This window comes from Neofelis nebulosa, chromosome 17 (genome assembly GCF_028018385.1).
Source record: "Neofelis nebulosa isolate mNeoNeb1 chromosome 17, mNeoNeb1.pri, whole genome shotgun sequence".
In the NCBI taxonomy this organism is placed as follows: domain Eukaryota; kingdom Metazoa; phylum Chordata; class Mammalia; order Carnivora; family Felidae; genus Neofelis; species Neofelis nebulosa.
The window spans coordinates 62,026,444-62,047,453 of record NC_080798.1 but is presented as its reverse complement, the minus strand read 5'-3'; the positions used below and the strand labels follow the sequence as shown (position 1 = coordinate 62,047,453).

Here is a 21,010-nt window from a genome sequence, read left to right as displayed (position 1 = left end):
CCTCTCTCCCTCTCTCTCTGCTCCTCCGCCATTCACACGCTCTCTCTCTCTCTCTCAAAAAACAAACTTTAAAAAAAAAAAAAAAGGGGGGGGGCACGCCTGGGTGGCTCAGTTGGTTAAACGTCCAACTTCAGCTCAAGTCATGATCTCGCGGTTCATGGGTTCAAGCTTTGAGTCGGGTTTCGTGCTGACAGCTGCTTCACCTGCTGTGTCTCCCTCTCTCTGCCCCTCCCCCACTCATGCTCTGTCCCCATCTCTCAAAAATGAATAAATGTTAAAAAAAATTATTTTAAAAAAGGGGTAAACGAAGTAAGAAAATAGACATGTATCATACTCATTTTTGCAAAAAGAAACCCAGAAAGGAGAAGCCAGAGACCAAAGACATTGGTTACCTGATGGGAAGGGGTGGAAAGAAGCAAAGAACGGGGGAGGAAGATATTTGACGAACCTTTTGTAAAGGTTTTTATTTTTTAAAGTGCCTTTAAAAAAATTTTTTTTTTAATGTTTATTTTTGAGAGAGAGAGACAGGCAAGTCTGTTGAACCAGCCAGGCACCGTGGCCTCTTGTGAAGTTCTGACTTTAGGAACCATGTTAATATATCACAACAATAAAATAGGCAAATAAGAGGTGCCCAGGTGGCTCTCAGTTGCTTAAACTTCTGACTCTTGATCTCAAGGTCGTGAGTTCAAGCCCCATGTTGGGCTTTGCACTAGGTGTGAGGCCAATTTAAAAAAATAAAAATAGGGAAATAAAATGGAGTACATGAATGGAACCATATTTCTCATGAATTACATATGCACAGTGAAAGGGGAGAAACACCCAAGTGAATTTTGAATGCTGTGTTTTGACTGTATTCCCTCAACTAAATACAAAAAGGAACTAAAAAAAAAAAATTAAACTCTAGGCTTCTTTTTCACAGAGGCATAGGTTGGCAATGCTGAAGGTACTCTCTGCGTTCTAGGATTGAGCAAATAAATAATTATAGATAACGGAGCCAGGTTTCTGTCAAGGAAGGGAATCACAAATATTAAAAGGGGGAAAGAATCTTGTGGCATTACTTTGAAATTGGGAGTATCAGTGTGAACCCATGTTTTTAATATGTTTATGGAGGACTAGATGTCGATGAAGGGGCTACTATTTCCTGTCTGGTAAAAGGACCTATAAGCAGTCACAGCCCAGTAGGACTGAGCACACCCGACGACCACATCTTGTTTACTGAATTACCACTGTCCACTAACAGCTATTGGGGCTCCTTGAGGAAATGGCTGGTTTCAGGGCTAGGAGTGGGAAAGCGCAAGAAAAACCAAGAACACCTTATTACGCTAGAAAGTAAGCGGTTCCTAAAGAATGACAGAAACATGTCAAAAGGACGCAGGAGACAAGTAGATCAAAGCGTCACTTCTGGGGAATTCTCACTCCACGCGCGAAGCCTGAAGCCTATCAGAAAAACCCGCATTGAAGGATAGTCTTCAAAATTATTAACTTGTGCTTTTTTTAAGTTTATTTAGAGAGAGACTGAGACAGCACAAGTGGGGGAGAGGCAGAGAGAGACAGAGAGAGAGAATCCCAAGCAGGCTCCATACTCGACACGGGGCTCGAATCCACAAAACTGTGAGATTATGACCTGAGCAGAAACTGAGGGTCAGACACTTAACCGACTTAGCCACCCAGGCGCCCCAGTTACCTTGTGATTTTTAAAGGGGTCCATCACGCACCCTTCCAGATTAAAGAAGACTAAACAGACATAGCAGCTGAATGGCAAAATCTAAGTAAGTTTTGTTGTAGGTTCTGTGATGCGTCCATGTTAAGTTCCCAGTGATAAGTGCACTGTGGCCTTGTAACGTCCTTGTTTGGCAGGAAGACACATGTATTTAGAGGCAAAGGAGCATCATCTCTGAAACTCCCTGCCAAATGGTTCAGAAAAAGAAATGTGCATGTGCACAGAAAGAATACAGCAAATGAGGTAAATGGTAATATTTAGGGAATCCAGGGGTGCCTGGGTGGCTCAGCCGGTTGAGTGTCCTACTTCAGCTCAGGTCGTGATCTCGCGGTTCGTGGGTTGAAGCCACGCATCTGGCTCTGTGCTGACAGCTTGGAGCCTGGAGCCTGCTTCAAATTCTGTGTCTCCTCTCTCTCTGCCCCTCCTCTGCTGGTGCTCTGTCTCTCTCTCTTAAAAATAAATAAATGCTAAAAAAAAAATTAATATTTAGGGAATCCAGGAGATAGGTAAATGGGAATGTTTTTGCAATAGTTCTGTATATCTAAGTTTGCCAATATATAAATGATAAAAGAGGGGCTCCTGGGTGGCTCAGTCAGTTGGGCATCCGACTTTGGCTGAGGTCATGATCTCACGGTTTGTGAGTTCTAGCCCCACGTCAGGCTCTGTGCTGACAGCTCAGAGCCTGGAACCTGCTTCAGATTCTGTATCTCCCTCTCTCTCTCTATCCGCCCCCCCCCCCCCCGCCCGGCTAATGTTCTCTCTCTCTCTGTCAGAAATGAATAAACATTAAAAAAAAATTTAATGGTAAAAAGAAAATACCATTTCATCACCTAAAAGAGAGGGAAAACATATTCATCTTACATCAAGTATCCAAAGTATAGCTTTAGTTACTTGTAGTTGGAGGTGTGTGCTCAAATATGCCAAGACCAGGCCCACAAACAGCACTCCCACACCATTCCTCCCTCCCTTCGGCTTGCGCCCATAGAGCTCTCTGGTTTCTTTAGGGTTAGGGTTACAGTCTATCAGAAGATTCCTTATATTCGCTGGGTCATGGCCCCTTTGAGATCCTGGTCAAAACTGTAGATCATCTCTCTGAAAAGAATGTACATATACAGAGGCTTGAATGTAATTTGGGAGAGGGGCAGTTAGGGTTCTCCTGAAGCCCAGGGCAATGGGAATGGTCCTGAGTTGCAGTGAGGGCCCTTCTGTGGGTCTAGCTTGGGAAAGAGATTGCCAGGAGCTGGACATGTGACTTGCAAGATCAGCCAGTTTCCCGCTGATTCCACTGGGTTATGAGATAATCCCTCAACCATGAGGACTCCAGAAGACACAGTTTCTACTTACCGAACATTCTCTGCACGCCAGGCTCAGTGCTCGATGCTTCCTAGAGCCTGAACAACCCCAAGTTATGTGTTTTCATCTTTCATAGACATGGAGCTGAGGGGACTCCACACACTCAGCCCTCTGACACTCATCACAAACTCCCCAAACCAAATCACATTTGGCCCCACTGGATGGGGAAGGCTGTGGGCTTTCACTAAGACTGCAGTTGGTCTGCATGTCAATAAATCCTGTCTTGTCCCCAATTCACCACACACACCAGAGTCTAGAGAACACAGATTTAATGAGACAGCGGCTATGGCATCAGTACAACCAGGTGTCCCTTGCTGCTTTTCTGTGAAGCGCTGGCCGTGCAAACTGGCTCTTTGGTGGGTTCTGGCTACAGTGCTTGGATTCCAAGACCCACACGTGATTTTGTTTAAAGACTCGGTCATCCAGAAGGGGAAGATGGCGATATTGGGGGAGGAGGGAATGGGGGTTGTTAAAAAGAAACGGGGGCCAACTCCTCGTCCAGCAGATGCCAACTTATTAACGCTTTCTATGGACGTGGTGATTGTAACTATAATGATGTGATGTCCATTACACGGTAAAGCCGGGAATGGCCAGTATCCTTCTGACAGAAATGGAAAGCAGTGGTGGAAAATGTGTGGATCTGGGGGTGCAGGAAAAGGGCATCTGGACCTTAAGCCCCTCTTCAGCCCTAGAGAGGAAGGGGAAGCAGGGCAGGGACCTGTTGACCCAACCTCACCAATGTTTGCTTCTCACTGTTACCCCAAGGCAGATCAGAACACTCAGCGAGAGGATTGCCTAAAGCCACCAACGGAGGCTTTTCTGATGGCGCAGAAGAGCCAGGAGGAGGGGACACGGTCTTTAGCCACCCCTCTGATCCTCCAGCAGGCTAAGACGACTTTTCTGCTGGCTGAAGCATCTCCTCTTGGGTTTCCTAGCCAAAGGTGATGGATACCCAAGTGGCTATGTTCCCTGCCCACCCCACCCCCACCACATATGTATGTTAACCATGTGCATCAACAGCTGACCACAGTCTGGGCAAGAGGGCACAAAAGGCTGGAGAGCCACATCCTGAAATGTCCCCTTCCCACAGGACTCCCCCCTCAATGGCAAGGTCTCTAAAGCACAAAACGTCCCTGCAAATACCGAGGTTGACTGTGGCTCCACCAGTGAAGAACCTGTGGCTTCTCACCCTCTGCCTAAGGGTCCCATTTGTCAGCTGGTGTACAGGACCTTCCACATCCTGTGCTCCAGGCTTCCCGCATGGGCTCTAAGATTCCTGCCCAACGCTCCCTTGAGCAAATACTCCCAGCACCTCCAGGCCCCAAGCAAAAGACCACTGGCTGGTGGTCTCTGGGCCGTCCAGAGCCCTCCACAGGCACTGTGGCAGCAGCATGGAGCTCCTCAGGCAGAGAGTTCCCAGAAGAGCCACACAGGCCTACTGCTGCCAACCCCGTTGCCTAAACTAGAATTCCCCCAAGGGCATAGTCCCTGCCCCAAACTGGGAAGCAGGACAGCCTCTTCCAGTTGGACCCCCAGCCACCCAGCCTGGAGCACCAGGGTAGGCTGGGCTGAGCAGCGGCAGGGGGAGTAGGAGGAAGAGACCACGGCCCCCTTCCCTCCACGTTGTACAGAACAGGTAACCCCTGGGCTGATCCTGTCAGAGGAGAACCTAGAGACAGAACCTCAAGAGGCAGGGGCAGAGCCCTCAGGAGACAGTTGTGGACGACCCCAGCCAGAGACAACTAGAAGTCTCCAAACAGACAAGGAGCTGGGGGATGGGAGCCTCCAGGTAGATCCAAATCATCCATTGCAGATTTTCCTCAGGCCAAGTCTGGGTGTATGTAGCCAGCATCCCCAGGGTTTGTTGGCCACTCCCCCAAAGTCCTCTCTGGGTTTTCAGGATGGCCAAAGCCCAGCAGCCTCGGCCCCAAGGCTCTTTGCCACCGGGGAGGTGAGACGCCCTTTGCCCACTCCCCTGCTTACGGAGCCCTGAAGCCCTCACAGCAGCACACCCAGCAAAGAGCCAGGCTGCACCACATCCCAGCAAATGCCTGGGAGACAGATGACGGGCCTCATGGTGCTGCTTACACCCCTCCGGCCCCACACAAGGGAGACGTCCAGGGGCTGCCCCCTTGGGGTCTCCAGAACACAAAAAACACCTTGACTTTGGCAATGACCAGCAGGTTGGATGCCAGAAAGGCTTGGGGTGGGGGTGGGGGTGCCTGCTGCTCTAGGCATCCACATCTGGACCAGGCTCCTGGAAGAGTGACTGCTTCCGCAAGGTGAGCCGGGCACACTTGGGGCACGTGGTAGAGTTGTCATAGTAGCAGTCCCTGGGGGCAGGGGGGGACAGGGGGTCAGCCCTAGGAAAGGTCCGGGCTCCCTGCATGTGAAATTCTACCGCTGAGCCTTCACAGGCTTCCTAAGCCAGGCTCTAACATCCCCCTTCTCCCAAAGGGCAGAAGCCAGGTCGGCACCCAGACGTGTCTACCGGGCCTGCGACCCGGCTCTCAGCGCAGGCCTTCGCACAGGGTCCGCACCTGCCCGCTGGCTACCATCCGCCGGGCGCTCTCACCGCTTGGCTTCCCTACCTGTGCTTACCACCATTGTGCCGAGCCTCCGCCCAGGGCACTGGGGGGGCACAGGGTCCTGGGGACTATTAAGATTCGGTGGTGACACAGCAATGCTTGATATCTGTCACACAGCACACACACTGCTAGCTCAAGGGAATCCATGCCTGCAGCATTTGTTTTTGCTACGGTGACGGCAATCCCAGTTCCACGGTGTCACTGGATGCTAGGACAAACAGCAAGTGCCAGGCAAAAACCCGTGGCACAGAAATGGGGGACAGAAAAGGGGGGTGGCCATCTGAGTCCAGTGTGAGAAGTCACGCAGGGCCCAGCAGGCATCACCTAGTATTCGTAACTGTGCTTATTAGAGAATTAAATTATTTTTCTTCCAACATAGGTGTGTTCTTTTTCCAAACAACCCATTAAGTCTTTTGGTCACAAATGCTTAAGTTGTTTGAATCTAAGTACTTAATAAAAATGTTGGTATTTCTTTCGGCCTAGGGATGTTTGAAAAAAAAAAACACCGGGACACTGAGGGTGCCAGGAACCAGGAAGTCTAGGAACCTCTGGCCTCTGCTACATCTCAGGTCTGGTGGAAAATGGGAGCAGGTCAGACACCGTGTGCACACCTGGGGTCTGGGCTGCAGCACCCTCCCCAGCCCCACAGGTGCTTGTTCCCAGGGGAACTTTGAATTTAGTTCACATCAGGGTCTAACCCCGTATCTAGGATCAAAGCCAAGGGCTTTGAAAATCAGGCAGCAAAGACCTGACCCTAAATGCCCCCCACTGTGGCAGGTGGCCCCCTCACCTGGCCTAAGGGTGGGTCGGAGCCACACTAACCTGTGGAAGACAGCAGAGCACTCGGTGCACACGGACGTGTGGCTGTCGAAGGGGAACAGCACATCACCCTCTCTGCAGAGCTCGCATACGAAGCCCTTGGCCTGACACCGCTGGGGGGCAACAGTGGAGAGTGGGGGGCAGGTCAGCGCATGCTCCGAAGGGCACACTGGGCCAAGCTGTTTTCCCATCCTCCCTGCCCTTGAGACTGGGAGCAGAGGGCGATGCCCCCCGGTCCGGGTTAGGGGGCCCACCTCACAGTCCAGCTTGATGTGCTTGGCAAAGAGTGTGTGGGTCTCTGTGAGCGAGCAGCTGAGGCGGCCCGTGTGCGCATCCAGCAGGTCCTGGACAGAGTACATCTCATCGTTCTCCACAAAATGCTGCCGGTCCTGGAGCTGTGGGTCCCAGCAACCGTGACCCCAATACCAGGTGAGGGCCCCTTCCACTGCCCACCCCGACACTCCCAATATCTGGGCCCTAGGGGTGCTCATGGAAGCAACAGGCTGCAGAGGGTGTCTGGGCCCCAGAGAGCACCCCCTGCACCATCCACACCGGTCACCTTGCTGCTTCCAACACAGCGGGCACACCCCACCTCTGCCCAGCATGCCATACCTCCTCCCGGCCCTGGCCCTGTTTACCACCAACATTCTGCACCTCCTTTCCCTGCCGTATCTTGTCCACAGACCTCAACCCCTGCCCTGACATTCTGCTTATTTTTCTTCCCCACCTGAAGGGTGCTCCCTGAAGTGAGAGCAAGGATCCCTACCTGTTTTGCTCCCTGCTCCCTAGGATCTAGAACAGTGAATACCCCCGAATATTTGTTGAACAAATAAGTGAGCCTGGAAAAGTGTGTTCGTGGTCAGTCTTGCCTGGGAAGGCCTGTGCCTGGTCCACTGCGTGGAGATTCAGGTCAATACCTGCTTCTCCCAGTGTTTCTCGCACGGACGTAATCAGAGAACGCTTTTGTGGGCAGACTGCCTGTTTGCTTACTGAAGACCTCACGTTCCTTGGGAGTCTGGGAGACCCTGTGCCAAATGCACAGCACACATAAGCTATCGACTCGTCTGAAAAAGTCTTGGGCGCAGCGTGTCTTCATTGCCCTGGCTCTCTGTTTCCCATGTGCCCTCCTCCTCCCCGACCCCGGACCCCCAGCTCCCGCTCCAGTGGCCTGACCTGCAGGAGCAGACGTGCCTCCATGGCCTCCTTGCAAGTGATGAAGTATGGCTTCATGAGCAGGATGTCCTGGCGCAGCTTCTAAGGACGAGAGGGGCAGGTGGGCATTCCCGGCCAGGGCGGAGCTGCACCCTGGCACATCTGGGTGGCTGAGGGGGGCTGGCACTCCAGGTCAAGAGGGGACAGGATGCATCCCCTAGGTCACATCCCCCGGGATGGTCCCAGATCTGAGAGCTGCACCCGAGCTCAAGTTTAGATCACAGCGTCCAGGCCAACTGCACTCTGAGATGCATTTATCCTCAGACACATTGTACAAAAAAGAGAATGCAATACATCTCAATAATGTAGTATGTTAATTACGTTGCAATAATCTTTTGGATACATTGGATCAAATAAAATATATTGTTAAAATTAATTTCACCTGCGTTTTACTTTTAAGGCGGCTACTAGAAAATTTCAAATTGCCTCTGGGCCTACTGTCATTGTGACCGGACACTGCTCTAGTGTCTTTAACCCTAAAGATAGCCAAGGGGCCTCACTAGCCCTCAGCAGGCGGCATCTCTCCTCCCAGGACACACAGGGTGGGGTGGGGGGGGGGGGGGGGAGACAATGTCCACCCTGCCCCCTCCAGCCTCACCCTGATCTCCACCAGCTCCTCCACGTAGTTGAAGAGCAGAGGGTTGATCTCGCGGAGCCTGAGGACTGGACGAGACACCATCAGTGCCAGGTAGCGCATGCTGCAGCGGGACACCTGGGGGACATGATGGAGTGGCACCTCCAGCATTACACATACTACCCCCCCCACGCCCCCCCCAGGACCAAGATCCGCTCCCCCCACTCCCCAGGCCTGAGCACTGGCTCTCCGTCCTTGGGGCTACAGTTCCTCCCCACTCACCCTGTATACGAACCCCACCCCTCCCCCCATGCCCCTGCCCCTGCCTTGCGCGGCTCAAAGTCCCAGTTGTGCACAACTCGTGCAGGGATGATAGCCAGGTCATTCCAGTGGCAATGGCTGCAGTAGTACTGGCCGGTATAGTCACACTGCCGGGCCTCGCTGGGCACGCCCCCTGTGAAAGGAAGGGGCCACATACAGGCAAACAGCCACCCTCCAGACCTGACGCAACCTCTTCTGAGCCCCAAGACCTGAAGCAAATCAGGCACCCGGCTACCCTCAGCTTTGTCATCAGTAAAATGGGACAATAACCCCCACCACGGGACTGCTGAGAGGACCCCATAAATTAACATCAGCAACTCTCTGGAAGAAGGCCTAACATATGGCGCACGAGCGACTATCGTGCCGTTTTTCCCGTCCAAGCGGGCTTTCTGTGACGCTGGGGCCGCCGGGGAGGCTGGAGCAGGGCAGCCTTGTGAGTACTCCCACGTGACCTAGGCGGGAGCCCGGTCTGCTGAGCGGGAAGAGAAAAGGCACCAGTAGCAGCCCCTTCTCCCTCCTCCAGGAGAGAGAGCAGGACACCATCCACAGGAGCCAAGCCGTCCTTAGCGTCTGACTGATCCAAGTTTCTCACAGCTGTTGGCCGGGGTACCCTGCCCGGAGCAGCCTCCCTCACCCTGCGCCCTGCCCTCTCCGGGGGCACTCACGCAGAGAGATGGGCGCCCGGCACTCCGCGCAGCGGTAATCCTGGCTGTCCAGCCCTGTCTCGGGGCAGATGTTCAGCTCGTATTCCGCCTGGTGGCTGACTTTGGAGCGCACGCAGGGCTTGGAGATGAGGTTCAAGCACTTGCTATGACAGCGGTAATAACAGCCTGGGGTGGGGAGGACCAGCAACGTGCCTCTCAGACGGGGGAGGGAGGGGATCCTGCAGCCTGGATCGGCCTTCAGCTCTACCCCGATTCCCATATCGACCTGAGAGCTTCTCCAGGCCCCACTGCAGGCCCCAGAACTTGAAAGACCTTGTCAGGCCCCCTCCCAAGCCTTGCCCTGTGGGTGCGTGCGGGGCCTTCGTCCTCAACTCCAGACCACCGGCCATTCCCACCTGGATGCCTGAAGGGCATCAGGCTCGCTCAGTCTACATGGAATTCTCATTCTTCCTTGACAAACCCACCTCCCACACATGGTTTTCCCGCCTCGCGTTTCAATGACTCCAACCTCCCACCTACTGAGACTAAAATTTGTAAATCATCTCAACTCCACTCTTATGCCCATTTCCAGCCCTTCAGGCAGTGCTGCACCTGGGTTCTTCTCCTCCCAAACAGCCCCACCCCGATCAGAGGGCCATCATCCTCCCTGTCCATCTCTGCACGTCCTCCTTCAGCTGGTGCTCAGCTCAGCAGCCAGAGTGATCTCGTCAAACCCTAAGCACGTCCAGCGCCGCCCTACGGCCCCCGGTGCACTTAGAGAAAGTGCCCGGTCGCCTCTGAGCCCACCTCTGCCACCCTCCTCTCAGATGCAATGGCCCAGCCACACTTTGCTCTGCTCCACACTGAAGACACTGGACACACACCAGCCAGGGGATCTAGCCAAGTCCCCCCCACCAGGGGCATTCTTCCCCACATATACTCCTGACTTGCCCCCTGACTTCCAAGTGTTGCTTGAATGCCACGTGATGCCTTTTTATTCCACCCTAAAGTCACACCCATCACACTCCCTGACCTAACGCTATTCTCTTTCCTCACGTTTCTTCAACTGTCTAACACACCATACGCTCGTTCAGAACAGCACCATCCATAGAGATTTTCAGCCATGATGGAAACGTTTTCTTTGCACTGACCAATATGGTAGCCCCCAGCCTCATGTGGCCATTAAGCACTGGTAACGTAGACAGCACTAGTAAGGAACTAAATCGTTACTTGTTTGAATCAGTTTGAGTTCCCGTGTGGCTCGTGGCTACTATACTAGAAAGCCGAACGTGGATGTGAGCCTGATAAAGGCAGGAGTTTGAGTCTCTTGTCCCTTGTTTTGTGCCCAGTATCCCTCAGGGCTCAGCAAATACTGAGCACACTGCAGAGAACTCACCGGAACACAGCCCAGACTATGGCAGCAGGGCTGAAGGTCTCTGCCCTGCCCTGGGGACCAGGACTACCCACCCAGAAGGAGCAGGTCTGGGGCTCAGCCCACCTGTACAGGTGTACCAGGTCTGAATGAGCCCCCAGATAATGGTGTTGCACTTGTCACAGGTTTGCTTCACACTCTTGCTCTTCTCCTTGTAGAAACGGTGCTCGAGGAGGACTCGGATGTTGGGCTCATCCTCGTTGGGGTCCTAGAGAGAGGCCCAGGGAGGGGCCACAGGTGAGCCTGCTGTAACTCCTTTCCCTTCCCATGAGCCCCTGGGGCTAGTTCTTCCAGGTACCGTTTACAGCACATATTGTGAGCTCCCCCAACGTCACACCCCCTTTTCCCTTTAACGAAAGAAATCGCCAATGATGAGTCAGGCCTGAACCACCCAGAGTACAGACTGATTTTCCCAACATCTCCTGCACCTAGGTGCTGTCCTGGGACCATGTTAGGGCCAAGGGTGTGTGAGCAGGAGTGACATGGCCTTCTCCCCCCTCCCACGTTTTTTCTGCTAAGTACAGACTCAAAGTCCCATGAGGCCATCTTGGATTCTCACAAGGACTGGAAGGCCTGGGATCCCCAACACCATTAGCTGCCGTATGGGCTCTAGGCCACCTATAGGGTTTCTACATAAGTAAAATTATACATCTGACTCCTTTAAACCACTGGATTTGGGGGCATCTTTGTTACCACACCCTTACCTATATCCTAGTGAATATTCTAGTTTCTAAGTTCCCAGGGATTCATGAGCCAGTCAGGGACCCAATGGCAGCCAAGCTAAAGAGTGCACACACTCAAGGACTTCAAGGACAGCTATGGGTTTTGGCCTCCAGAATCCATTACCCTTACCAGTGTCCCCTTTGCAAAATCCTCAGGAACCACCCCCACACACACACCCACCAACTCTAGGTAATGAGGTTCGAGGCAGGCCTTACCTCACTTACTTGCTCCAGTAGGTGGCATGTGACCAGGACTGGCCAATCAAGATCAGACTAATAGAGAAATAGCCTCCACAAGGGGCGAGGGCCCCCCCTTTCAGCCCCTCAGCATCTGGAAGGAGAGATTCCTACATTCCCCCCCTCAGCCTCCATGGTAGGTAGGTCAGCACACACCTTCAGCTCCTGGAGTTTCAGCCGGAGGTGGATGAGCCGAACTACGGCATCCTTCTGCTTCTCCGAGTGCTCGGGCAGCTCCAGAATCACCTGCTTGCACTCCTCGATGGCCTGCCGCAGCTGCTGAATGTCAGAGGCCAGGAAGAGACCCTGCCCAGTGAGGGGGGGGGGGGGGCAGGCATCAGGTTGCATCAAATGCCCACCGTGCACGCTTTCCATGTGAAGGTGAAGCCCAGAGCAGACCTCCCTGCTCCTCACTCGCCTAGATGGAGAAACTGGGGCCCAAGGACTTGCTCAAGGCCCAGGAAAGTGAACAGCACAGGTCGGAACCACCCCATGCACCCAGACCCCCAGCTGGACCTGTCTACTCACAGGCCCCTGAAAACCTGATTCGGGATGTTTTTCAAAACACAACTTCCTTCTTTCAGAAATTGAACTGCAGGGCGCCCGAGTGGCACAGTCAGTTAAGTGTCTGACCGGCTCAGGTCATGATCTCACGGTTCATTAGTTCGAGCCCCGCGTCGGGCTCTGTGCTGACAGCTCGGAGCCTGGAGCCTGCTTCGGATTCTGTGTCTCCCTCTCTCTCTGCCCCTCCCCTGCTTGCTTATTCTCTGCCCCCCCCCCAAATAAATAAGTAAACGCTATAAAAAATTTTTTTAAAATAAAAAATAATAATCAAATAAAGAAATCGAATCACTTTTCTCGCTATGCTATTTTGCTTACTTCTACAGAGTGTCCTCTTGGATGAAAGCTGGGGAAATGACAATTGGCCTGTCATGAAGGAGAGGAAGTGGCCTCTAGCTTAATCACCAAGCCCAGAGACACACCCCCAGCCCCAGCACCTCACAAGGACCCAGGGCAAAGGCCCAGCAAAGCCCCTAGTCTCAGGACACTGCTGTCACCACAGAAGGAGACCAGGCTGCAGACTGGGCTGGGGAGCTGAGGCAGATCCCACACCAGGAAAGACAGCTGCCCTCAGGAGCCGCCCTTCGCCAGGAGACCAGGCAAAGAGAAGGTGACACCCCTACTCTTGGATCTCAGTGTGTGACCCATAGGAGTGGCTCAAAATTTTTTTCATGAAATACATATCCGTACCAGTAAAACTTAAAGACCATATTCAAAATAAAACGTCAGTGAGAACTGGGGGCTCCTGGGTGAATCTTTTTTGACTTAAGTTACATTTGAAAAAAAATCTTTTTTCTTAATGTTTATTTATTTATTTTTTGAGACAGAGACAGAGCATGAGCAGGGAAGGGGCAGAGAGAGAGGGAGACACAGAATCGGAAGCAGGCTCCAGGCTCTGAGCCATCAGCACAGAGCCCGATGCGGGGCTCGAACTCACAGACCGTGAGATCATGACCTGTGCCGAAGTCGGACGCTCAAAGGGACGCTCAACCGAGTGAGCCACCCAGGCGCCCCTGACTTAAGTTACATTTGAATGTTACTATGTTTCTCTCAAATAAGAGCTGAAGATACTGGGGCGCCTGGGTGGCTCAATCAGTTGAGTGGTTGAGGAACCAACCAGCTCTTGATTTCAGCTCAGGTCATGATCTCACAATTCATGGGATCGAGCCTGCGTCAGGGTCTGTACTGACAGCGTGGAGCCTGCTTGGGATTCTCTCTCTCTGCGCTTCCCTGGCTCCTGCATGCACTCACTCTCTCTCTCTCAAAATATATAAACCTTTTTTTTAAGTTAAGGATACACAGGGGGCCTGGGTGGCTCAGTCAATTAAGCATCCGACTTCGGCTCAGGTCGTGATCTCACAGCTCCTAAGTTTGAGCCCCGCGTCAGGCTCTGTGCTGACAGCTCGGACGGAGCCTGGAGCCTGCTTTACATTCTGTGTCTCCCTCTCTCTCTCTCTGTCCCTACCCCCTCCCCTTGCGCTCTGCCTCTCTCAAAATAAATGAACATTAAAAAACAATTTTTTTAAGTTGAGGACACTTTGCATAAAACTAAAAGATTTTCAAACTTGATTTTTTTTAGTTTATTTACTCATTTTGAGAGAGAGAGAGTATGAAAGTGGGAGAGGGCAGAGAGAGAGAAAGAATTCCAAGCAGGGTCCACACTGTCAGCGCAGAGCCCGATGCAGGGCTCAAACTCCTGAACCACGAGATCATGACCCAAGCAAAAATCAAGAGTTGGACACTTAAACCAGCTGAGCCACACAGACACTCTGATTTTCAAACTTTTTAAAAAGAAATCATTAGAGCCCTTTAATTAAAACAAAACAAAACAAAACAAAACAAAACAAAAAGTTTCCACGGAACAAAATATCAAACAGAGGAGAATGACCCTGCAGAGCTGAGTGGAGATGGGCAGGAGGACCCCTCCCCTCCCTCACCCTGCTGCACAGCTGCAGGATTCCCTAGGACCCCACATGGAACCACATCTGCCTCACAGGAACCCGGAGCATGAGGAGGGGGAAGGCCAAACACAGGAAGAGCAGCTCCAGGCCCCAAACCCCAGGTCAGTCCATCTCTGGTTCCAAAGCAGGTTTTCAGGGTGAGACTCAGCTGTCATGTGGTCTCAGATCCAAGGCCCAGGAGCCCCAGCTCAGGTGGACTGGGCGGGGAGACAAGGAAATGGCCAGCTCCCCTTGCCTCAGGGGCTCGCCCAGGCCCAAACCTTACCACAGGGCGGGAGAAGTGGTCCTCAGAAAGGCCGAGATCCATCACTCGCTCAGTGCAGTGGAATTCTGGCTCTCCAGGGGGCAACTCAGGCAGGGCCTCTGGAGTGGGTGCAGGGGTGGAGCACAGCAGAGAGAGAAGGAAAAATCAACCTGTGTTTCCACCAGGAGTAAGCTGGGGTGGGAAAGACCCTTGAGATGACAGAAGCCCACAGGAGGTCCTGAGAGGAACCAGGCCCTGCCCTGCAGCTGCCCTGTTTGCATTTGCAAAGGCACCCATATCCTTTACAACTAAGAGAGAGCCTTTCCAGGAAATGAGGTGGGGAGACTCTGGGTGGCTCAGTCGGTTGAGGCTGAGCATCAGACTCTTGATTTCAGCTCAGGTCATGATCCCATGTCAGGCTCTGCACTAAGTGTGGAGCCTGCCTGGGATTCTCCCTCTCCCTCTGCCCCTCTCCCCTGCATGCACACACTCACTCTCTCTCTCTCTCTAAAATAAAAAATAAACAGAAAAATAAAAAGAGGTGGAAAGACACACATAGTGCCAAGAAGAGGTGTACAAAACAGTATCAGAAAAACACCCCAATTTCTAAGGCATACTTTGCGTATGTGTATATGGCTTGAAGGCTGCTAGGCGGTTGAACAACAGAATTCCTAATGGTAGGAGACCTCTGTGTCGCACACGCGCGCCCACACACACCCTGGATACCCCGAGGTGACTCAGTCTGCCGTTCGGAGAGCTCGCACCCTCCTGACCTCCCAAGCTGCTGGCTGGGCCTCTGTTCAGCGCGTTCCAACGTCTCCTGATGAGACCTCAGCTCTGAGCTTACGCTCCAAGTGTTCCTTTAACGAGCATCTGCTATGTGCTGGGCCCTGGGGCACAGCAGTGACAAGACAGTCATAAATCCCTGCCCTCGGGAGTGTGTGTGTGTGAATATGTATTCTGGGGAGAGCACAAGTGGGCGGAGGGCAGACAGAGGGGGACAGAGGATCCACAATGGGCTCTGCTGACAGCAGCGAGGCTGATAGGGGCCTCGAACTCACAGAGATCATGACCTGAGCTGAAGTCGGACACTCAACCGACTGAGCCACAGAGGTGCCCCAGGACTGTGTGTTCTCATGGAGGGGCAGAGATAAGTAAACTAAAGAACAGGTGGGAAGTGGTTTGTGCTGTGGACAAAAGGGAAGTGGCCAGCACGAGCCCAGCTCCACGGGAAAGCCAGCGTGCTCCACAAGAGGAACTAGGAAGGGGGGGGCACAATGTGAGGGGTCGGGTTGCCCACGCAGGCCTCCCCCCAGCACCCGCCTTCAGAAGCGAAGTCTGGGGCCTCCTCGCTGGCCCTCTGCTCATGCTGCCTTGGCACCAGCTGCTTGTTGAAGGGGTTGAGATGGGCCTGCCGGAACCGGGCCAGCTTCTCATCATATTCCATAGCATCCCACCTGCAGAGGAAGAGGGGGGCAGAGATGACCGCCCGGCTCCCACACTCGCCGCATTGCCGTCCCCTTCCCGAGTTCCTGGGGTCTCAGAGGGGATGCCTGGCCTCCTTCCCCTCCCCAGGAGGGGCCAGGTGGGGCACCCCCACACCACAGGTGCTGTCTGCTGCCCGTCCCCAAGCCAGCCCAGCCCCTTCACCCAGGCCCCACCGGCAGCACCCCCTCAGTAACAGCAACCCACTCAGATCCCGCAGGTGGCACAAGCAGAGCTAGGACAGGGGGACGACCCACCCGAGGGCACCCCGCCGGTCGGAACCTAGGCCCCTCGCCTCCCGTCGGCCCCAGACGCCTCGTTCATCCCCAGTCCAGCTGGAAGAAAGGCCCGGCTGCCCCCGTGAGACACCACCTCCCAGGACCCGGTTCCTTACTTCCGGCCCCGACCAGCTGTGCTCCCTTTCTGTCAGAGCAACCCAAAACCACAGCCCCTGAGCGGAGCCACCGGTGAAGACTGCCAGAGGTCACGGTGCTGTACCCTCTGGAGCCCAGAGCCCAGGCCTGCTCGGCCACCCGCAGCGTGGCCTTGGGAAGGACCCACCTTCCCAGGGCCTTCGGAGCTCCAGCTCTCTGCCGGCCACGGAGAGGAGACCCCGGCACCGCTCGTTGATCATCATGTCAGCAGGGTGGCACCTCACTGGCCTGGATTCCCACCAAGGCTCCCTGTGGCCTGAGTCAGGACATGGCCCCACACCCTGGGCTCCCAGGAAGGGGGAGGAAGTTCTTAGTTCACCACCTAGTGCTGCTTCCCCTCCCGAGGGCTCGGTCCAGAACACACAGGGCCGATGGCCTCCGACAGGGAGAAAGGGGCTTTGGTGAGGGCAGGGGTTTCCTTCCTAGGTGGGGCCACATTCCTTAGCCTCTCCCTGCCTCCAGGGTGACAGCAAGTCAGATGTTTTGTAAAACAGCTTTGTAGAAAGTGACAGGTATTAGTTGCTTTCTTCGTGCCATTTAGTCTGAAATAACTTGCAATTATCAAGGATAATCCTGTGACCCCTATCTGCACCCCCTGCAAAAGAAAGAGAACTGAGCCCAGACGGATGGCCTTGGTAAGTCACCCCCCACCCCTGCCCAGTGCTGGCGGCTGTCCTGCATCTGGGTCAGAAACGCCCACAGTGTGAGACCTGTCCTGCCTGTTTGGCCTCTGGAGGGAGGATGTGGGTCAGGAGTTCTGGTCTGGCAGAAACCGGCACCCACTGACTGGCTGCCCCTGGGTCAAAACACGGGAAATTACAGGTGCCATGGGCTTAAGCCTCCTCTCTCTTGTTACCTGAAAGCTTTGGGCGGCTCACACTGGGTGGTTGGGCCCCAATGCCTGGTGCCTCTCCAAATGGCAGGGGCCACAGTGTCCTATGAAGCAGGACTCTGGGGTGCAGGAAGGGCCATACTCCTTCACCTCTTCTCCCCAGGCGGTGACACAGATTCTTTACTTGACCAGACTTTAGTCAGGCTCCCAAAATCTATCACAGGCCCACCTGTGCCCTTCCTGTAAACTCCAATTTTAACAAAACCCTGCTGTTTGAGTTTAGCAAGAGTCCCCCACTCTGTGAGGCCCGGTCAGCCTCACATCTGGTATCACCCCCAGGTGACATCTGATCACCCGGCCTGCCCTCAGCCAAGATCCTGTCGGGTGGGTTTAGCCAGAATCCTCCCCTCACCCCTGACGTCTCCCCCGCATTAAGTTTCCACGCAATGATTTTAAGCTGCTCCTTGGCTATAAACTCCCACTTGCCCATGCCGTATTCGGCGTCGAACTGGGTTCTAGACCAACGGCTCTTCTCCCCTACTGGAAGAGCCCTCAATAAAATCTGTGTTTACTATTTTTAACAACTATCCCGGTCTGTGTTTTCTTTGACTGTGGGGGAGCTAGATTTTTGGCTTAGCATCCCTACAGCTAGATGTGCTCATGTGACTATGTTAAGACCGACAGAATTGAAACAGAAAGATCTCATGAGAATTGTTCTTAAAAGGAGGCACTGCCCCTCTTCAGCTCTAACTCTGGTCACCTGGGATGCCGAGGTAATGTGTGGAGCTAGAGTAGCCACCTTGGGTTGTGATGCAGAAACCCTGAGCTGCTTCACCCCCAGGCTTCACTCAAATAAGACAGACCCAAACTTCCGTTTGGGAGAGGGATTTCTGTCTCTTACATCCCAAACAGACCCTGTCTGGCCGCCCTGAGAGCCTTGTGGTAATAAAACGAATTGGTGCTATTCAAATCCCAGCTCTGCCAGCTCCTAGCTGACATGCATGATCTCCGGCAAATGCCTCAACCTTTCTTTGCTTTTGATTTCTCACGTTTCAAATGGGGATAATAATAGTACCCGCTGCATAGGATTATCACAAAGATTAAATACAGAGGTCTGAGTATCCTGGCCAGCACGCAGCATGCATCCAATAAATATCAGCTACAACTTACCATTATCATTGTTCCTAATGTTATTAAGAATCATATGGCCCTGATTTACATTCTGGGTCTCCCAGTGATGAGCTATACGATCTCATTTTCTTGCCCACAAATAAGGGAGAATACCTACCTACTGGGGTGGGTAGAAGGACCAAGTATGTAGTTAAATAAGGCAGGAGAGCCCACAGCCCAGAGGTGCTCCTAACCAAACTGTCACTGTCATCACATGATGCCCAGCCCAACCCCCAGGAAATCCCCCAGCACTTTAAAATATGGCCAGAGCAGCTCAAAGGGGGAACACCTGTGCTCTTCTGAGCAGCTCTCCTCTGGGCTGGAAGCTCCCTTGGAAAAGCATCTTTCATTTGCCTGCTTACGGGTAGTGCCGGCTCCAGGCTTGGCACAGAGGCCACGGATGGATGGATGGATGGATGGATGGATGGATGGATGGATGGATGGATGGATGAATGGAGGGTCCCCTGACCCCTCAGCCTCAGTCTCTCTCCTGCCAGGTTGGAGAATCAAGCCTCGCTCAGGGCTGCCAAGCACAGACAGGTGATGTCCCAACATACTGGGCCACCGCAGCACACAGCAGCTGACTCGGACCCACACACCGCGCCCCGCGGGGTTCACCCCTCAGAGAGCCCTGCCCCCACACTCAGGCTTGGCCTCCCACGGAACAGGCAGGAGGGAGGAGACTGAGCGAAAGGAAGGAAAGCGAAAGGAAGCCACTAAGCCCACTATCCACCTCTGCCCTCCTCCGAGACGACCCTTCTCTGGCAGAAGTGAGGGGAGGACAACGCGAGTTAGCAATCAAGGGGACTTCAGGATAAAGCTCGGGGTTCGTGACTCCGCCAGCCTCGGTGTCCTGCCTGGGGCACAGCCACCAAAAAGGGTCTAGCGTCACCCCCGCCACAGCTGGAGGGGGGTTGTCTGCCACTGACGCCGGCGGAGTGGCCGCTGGCCGCCTCGGGAACAGGCACCTTCCCCAACTTGGCTCACAACAACAGGCCACACTTTGGGGACCCCCGCGAACCCGCGGCGGGCGCGCATCCATTTCATAGGCGAGGAAACTGAGGCCCGGCGCGGCCCAGCATTCGCGGACAGTGGCACAGTCCTGGGAGGTGGCGCGGGCCCCACGTCGAGGCCGGAAGCGGTGACACCGTCACCTGGGGGGCGGGGAGGGGGCGGCATTCCCCCTCTCGGGTGATAAACGCGTCCGAGCCGCGGAGCACCGCAGCGCGGGTCGCCAACGCCCTCTGCGCCCGAGGGAGGCCCGGAGGGTGCGCGCCCCGACCCGTCGGGTCTGGATCCCGCCCCGGGTGGGGGCGGGGGTCCGGGGCCCGTCGCTCGTCCCCCGCGCCCTCGGGCAGGGGGCGCCGCGGCCGGCCGAGAGAGCCCCCGAGGGCCGAGCGCCCCTGCTCCCCGCACCCCCGGCACCCCCGCCCCTCAGCCGGCCCGCCCCGACTCCCCCCTCCGCCGCTCACCTGACCGCCGCCGCCCTCGCCACATTGGAACCCGCCCGCCGCCCTCGCCACAGTGCAGCCGCCGCCGCCCGCTGCTGCCGCCTGCGGCCCGGAGGCTCATGACAGGCGGCCGAGCCCGCAGCCTCCACGTCCGCCTCCGGGAAATGGGTGAGGCCTCGCCCGCCCTGTTCCAGACGGCGCGGCGCGGTGCTGCATTTTCTGTTCCCTGTAATCACAGAAGTCATGGTTTATCTTTTTAAATGTTTATTCATTTTGAGAGAGAGACAGAGACAGACAGAGACAGAGACAGAGCAGGAGCCGGGCAGGGGCAGAGAGAGAGAGAGAGACGGAGACAGAGCACCAGCAGGGGAGGGGCAGAGAGAGAGAGAGAGAGAGAGAGAGAGAGAGAGACAGAATCGGAATCAGTTTCCAGGTTCTGAGCTGTCAGCACAGAGCCCCACGCGGGGCTGGAACCCACAAACTGTGAGATGGTGACCTGAGCCCAAGTCAGATGCTTAACCGACTGAGCCACCAGGGCTCCCCAGAAAAGTCATGGTTTAAATCGAAACCACAACACTTAATGAAAAAATGGTGGTATTTAATTTCTTTTAAAAAAACAACAACAACAAAGCCCAGTGGTTGAGGGGAAAAGGGAAGTGGGAATCGCTGTGTGAACAGCCACTGCTGGAGGGCACCTGCACGACCCTGGGCGGTGTTCACCGCTGCTGAGGGAGGGGGAAGGGAAGCGCTGCGTTCTGTTCCGTCTTACAGAAGAGGAAACTGAGGCACAGTGAGGCCAGGGGAAGAATCGGTGGAGGATGGGTTAAGGGACGTTGGTGAAGCCTGGATCTGAAGTAGTTGGTATTATTACTGCTTTCTAGGTTTGCCGTGCCCTTGCTTCATTTCTCTCTATAATCCTCACCACTGTCTGATGTCCTCGGTCTCATATACTTAGTAGTAGTATTTAATGTGTGGTTGTTTTTTTTTATTTTGTTTTGTTTTTTGAGAGAGAGAGAGAGAGAGAGAGAGAGAGAGAATGAATGAGCAGGAGAGGGGCAGAAAGAGAAGGGAGCAGAGAATCCAAAGCAGGCTCTGCACTGACAATGGAGAGCCCAATGCGGGGCTTGAACTCACAAACAGTGAGATCATGACCTGAGCCAAAACTGAGACTCAGACACCCAACCAACTGAGCCACCCAGGCACCCCTGCCTCATACCTTTTTGCTTACTGTCTGTCTCTACCATCACCCC

The 21,010-nt window shown here is 54.2% G+C and overlaps 1 protein-coding gene across 6 annotated transcripts; it reads right to left on the bottom strand.

The window, feature by feature from the left end:
- Positions 1-326: 326 nt before the first annotated feature.
- DEF8 (differentially expressed in FDCP 8 homolog) lies at positions 327-19,884 on the bottom strand. 6 transcript variants are annotated; one of them, XM_058707602.1, is made up of 12 exons: positions 18,672-18,943; positions 15,712-15,845; positions 14,410-14,507; positions 11,779-11,928; positions 10,730-10,871; positions 9,253-9,417; positions 8,593-8,720; positions 8,291-8,404; positions 7,654-7,734; positions 6,735-6,875; positions 6,484-6,593; positions 327-2,187 (listed from the first exon to the last, which is right to left on the bottom strand). In XM_058707602.1, the coding sequence occupies exons 2-12, from the start codon at positions 15,833-15,835 to the stop codon at positions 2,112-2,114; spliced, it is 1,329 nt and encodes a 442-aa protein (XP_058563585.1). In that variant the 5' UTR covers positions 15,836-15,845; positions 18,672-18,943; the 3' UTR covers positions 327-2,111. The 6 variants fall into 6 exon arrangements, with proteins under 6 accessions (XP_058563585.1, XP_058563588.1, XP_058563586.1 ...); XM_058707605.1 differs by lacking the exons at positions 327-2,187; positions 18,672-18,943 and adding exons at positions 3,326-5,406; positions 19,782-19,884; XM_058707603.1 differs by lacking the exon at positions 327-2,187 and adding an exon at positions 3,326-5,406 and having other exon boundaries at positions 6,735-6,824; positions 18,672-18,934.
- Between the last annotated feature and the right edge of the window lie 1,126 nt (positions 19,885-21,010).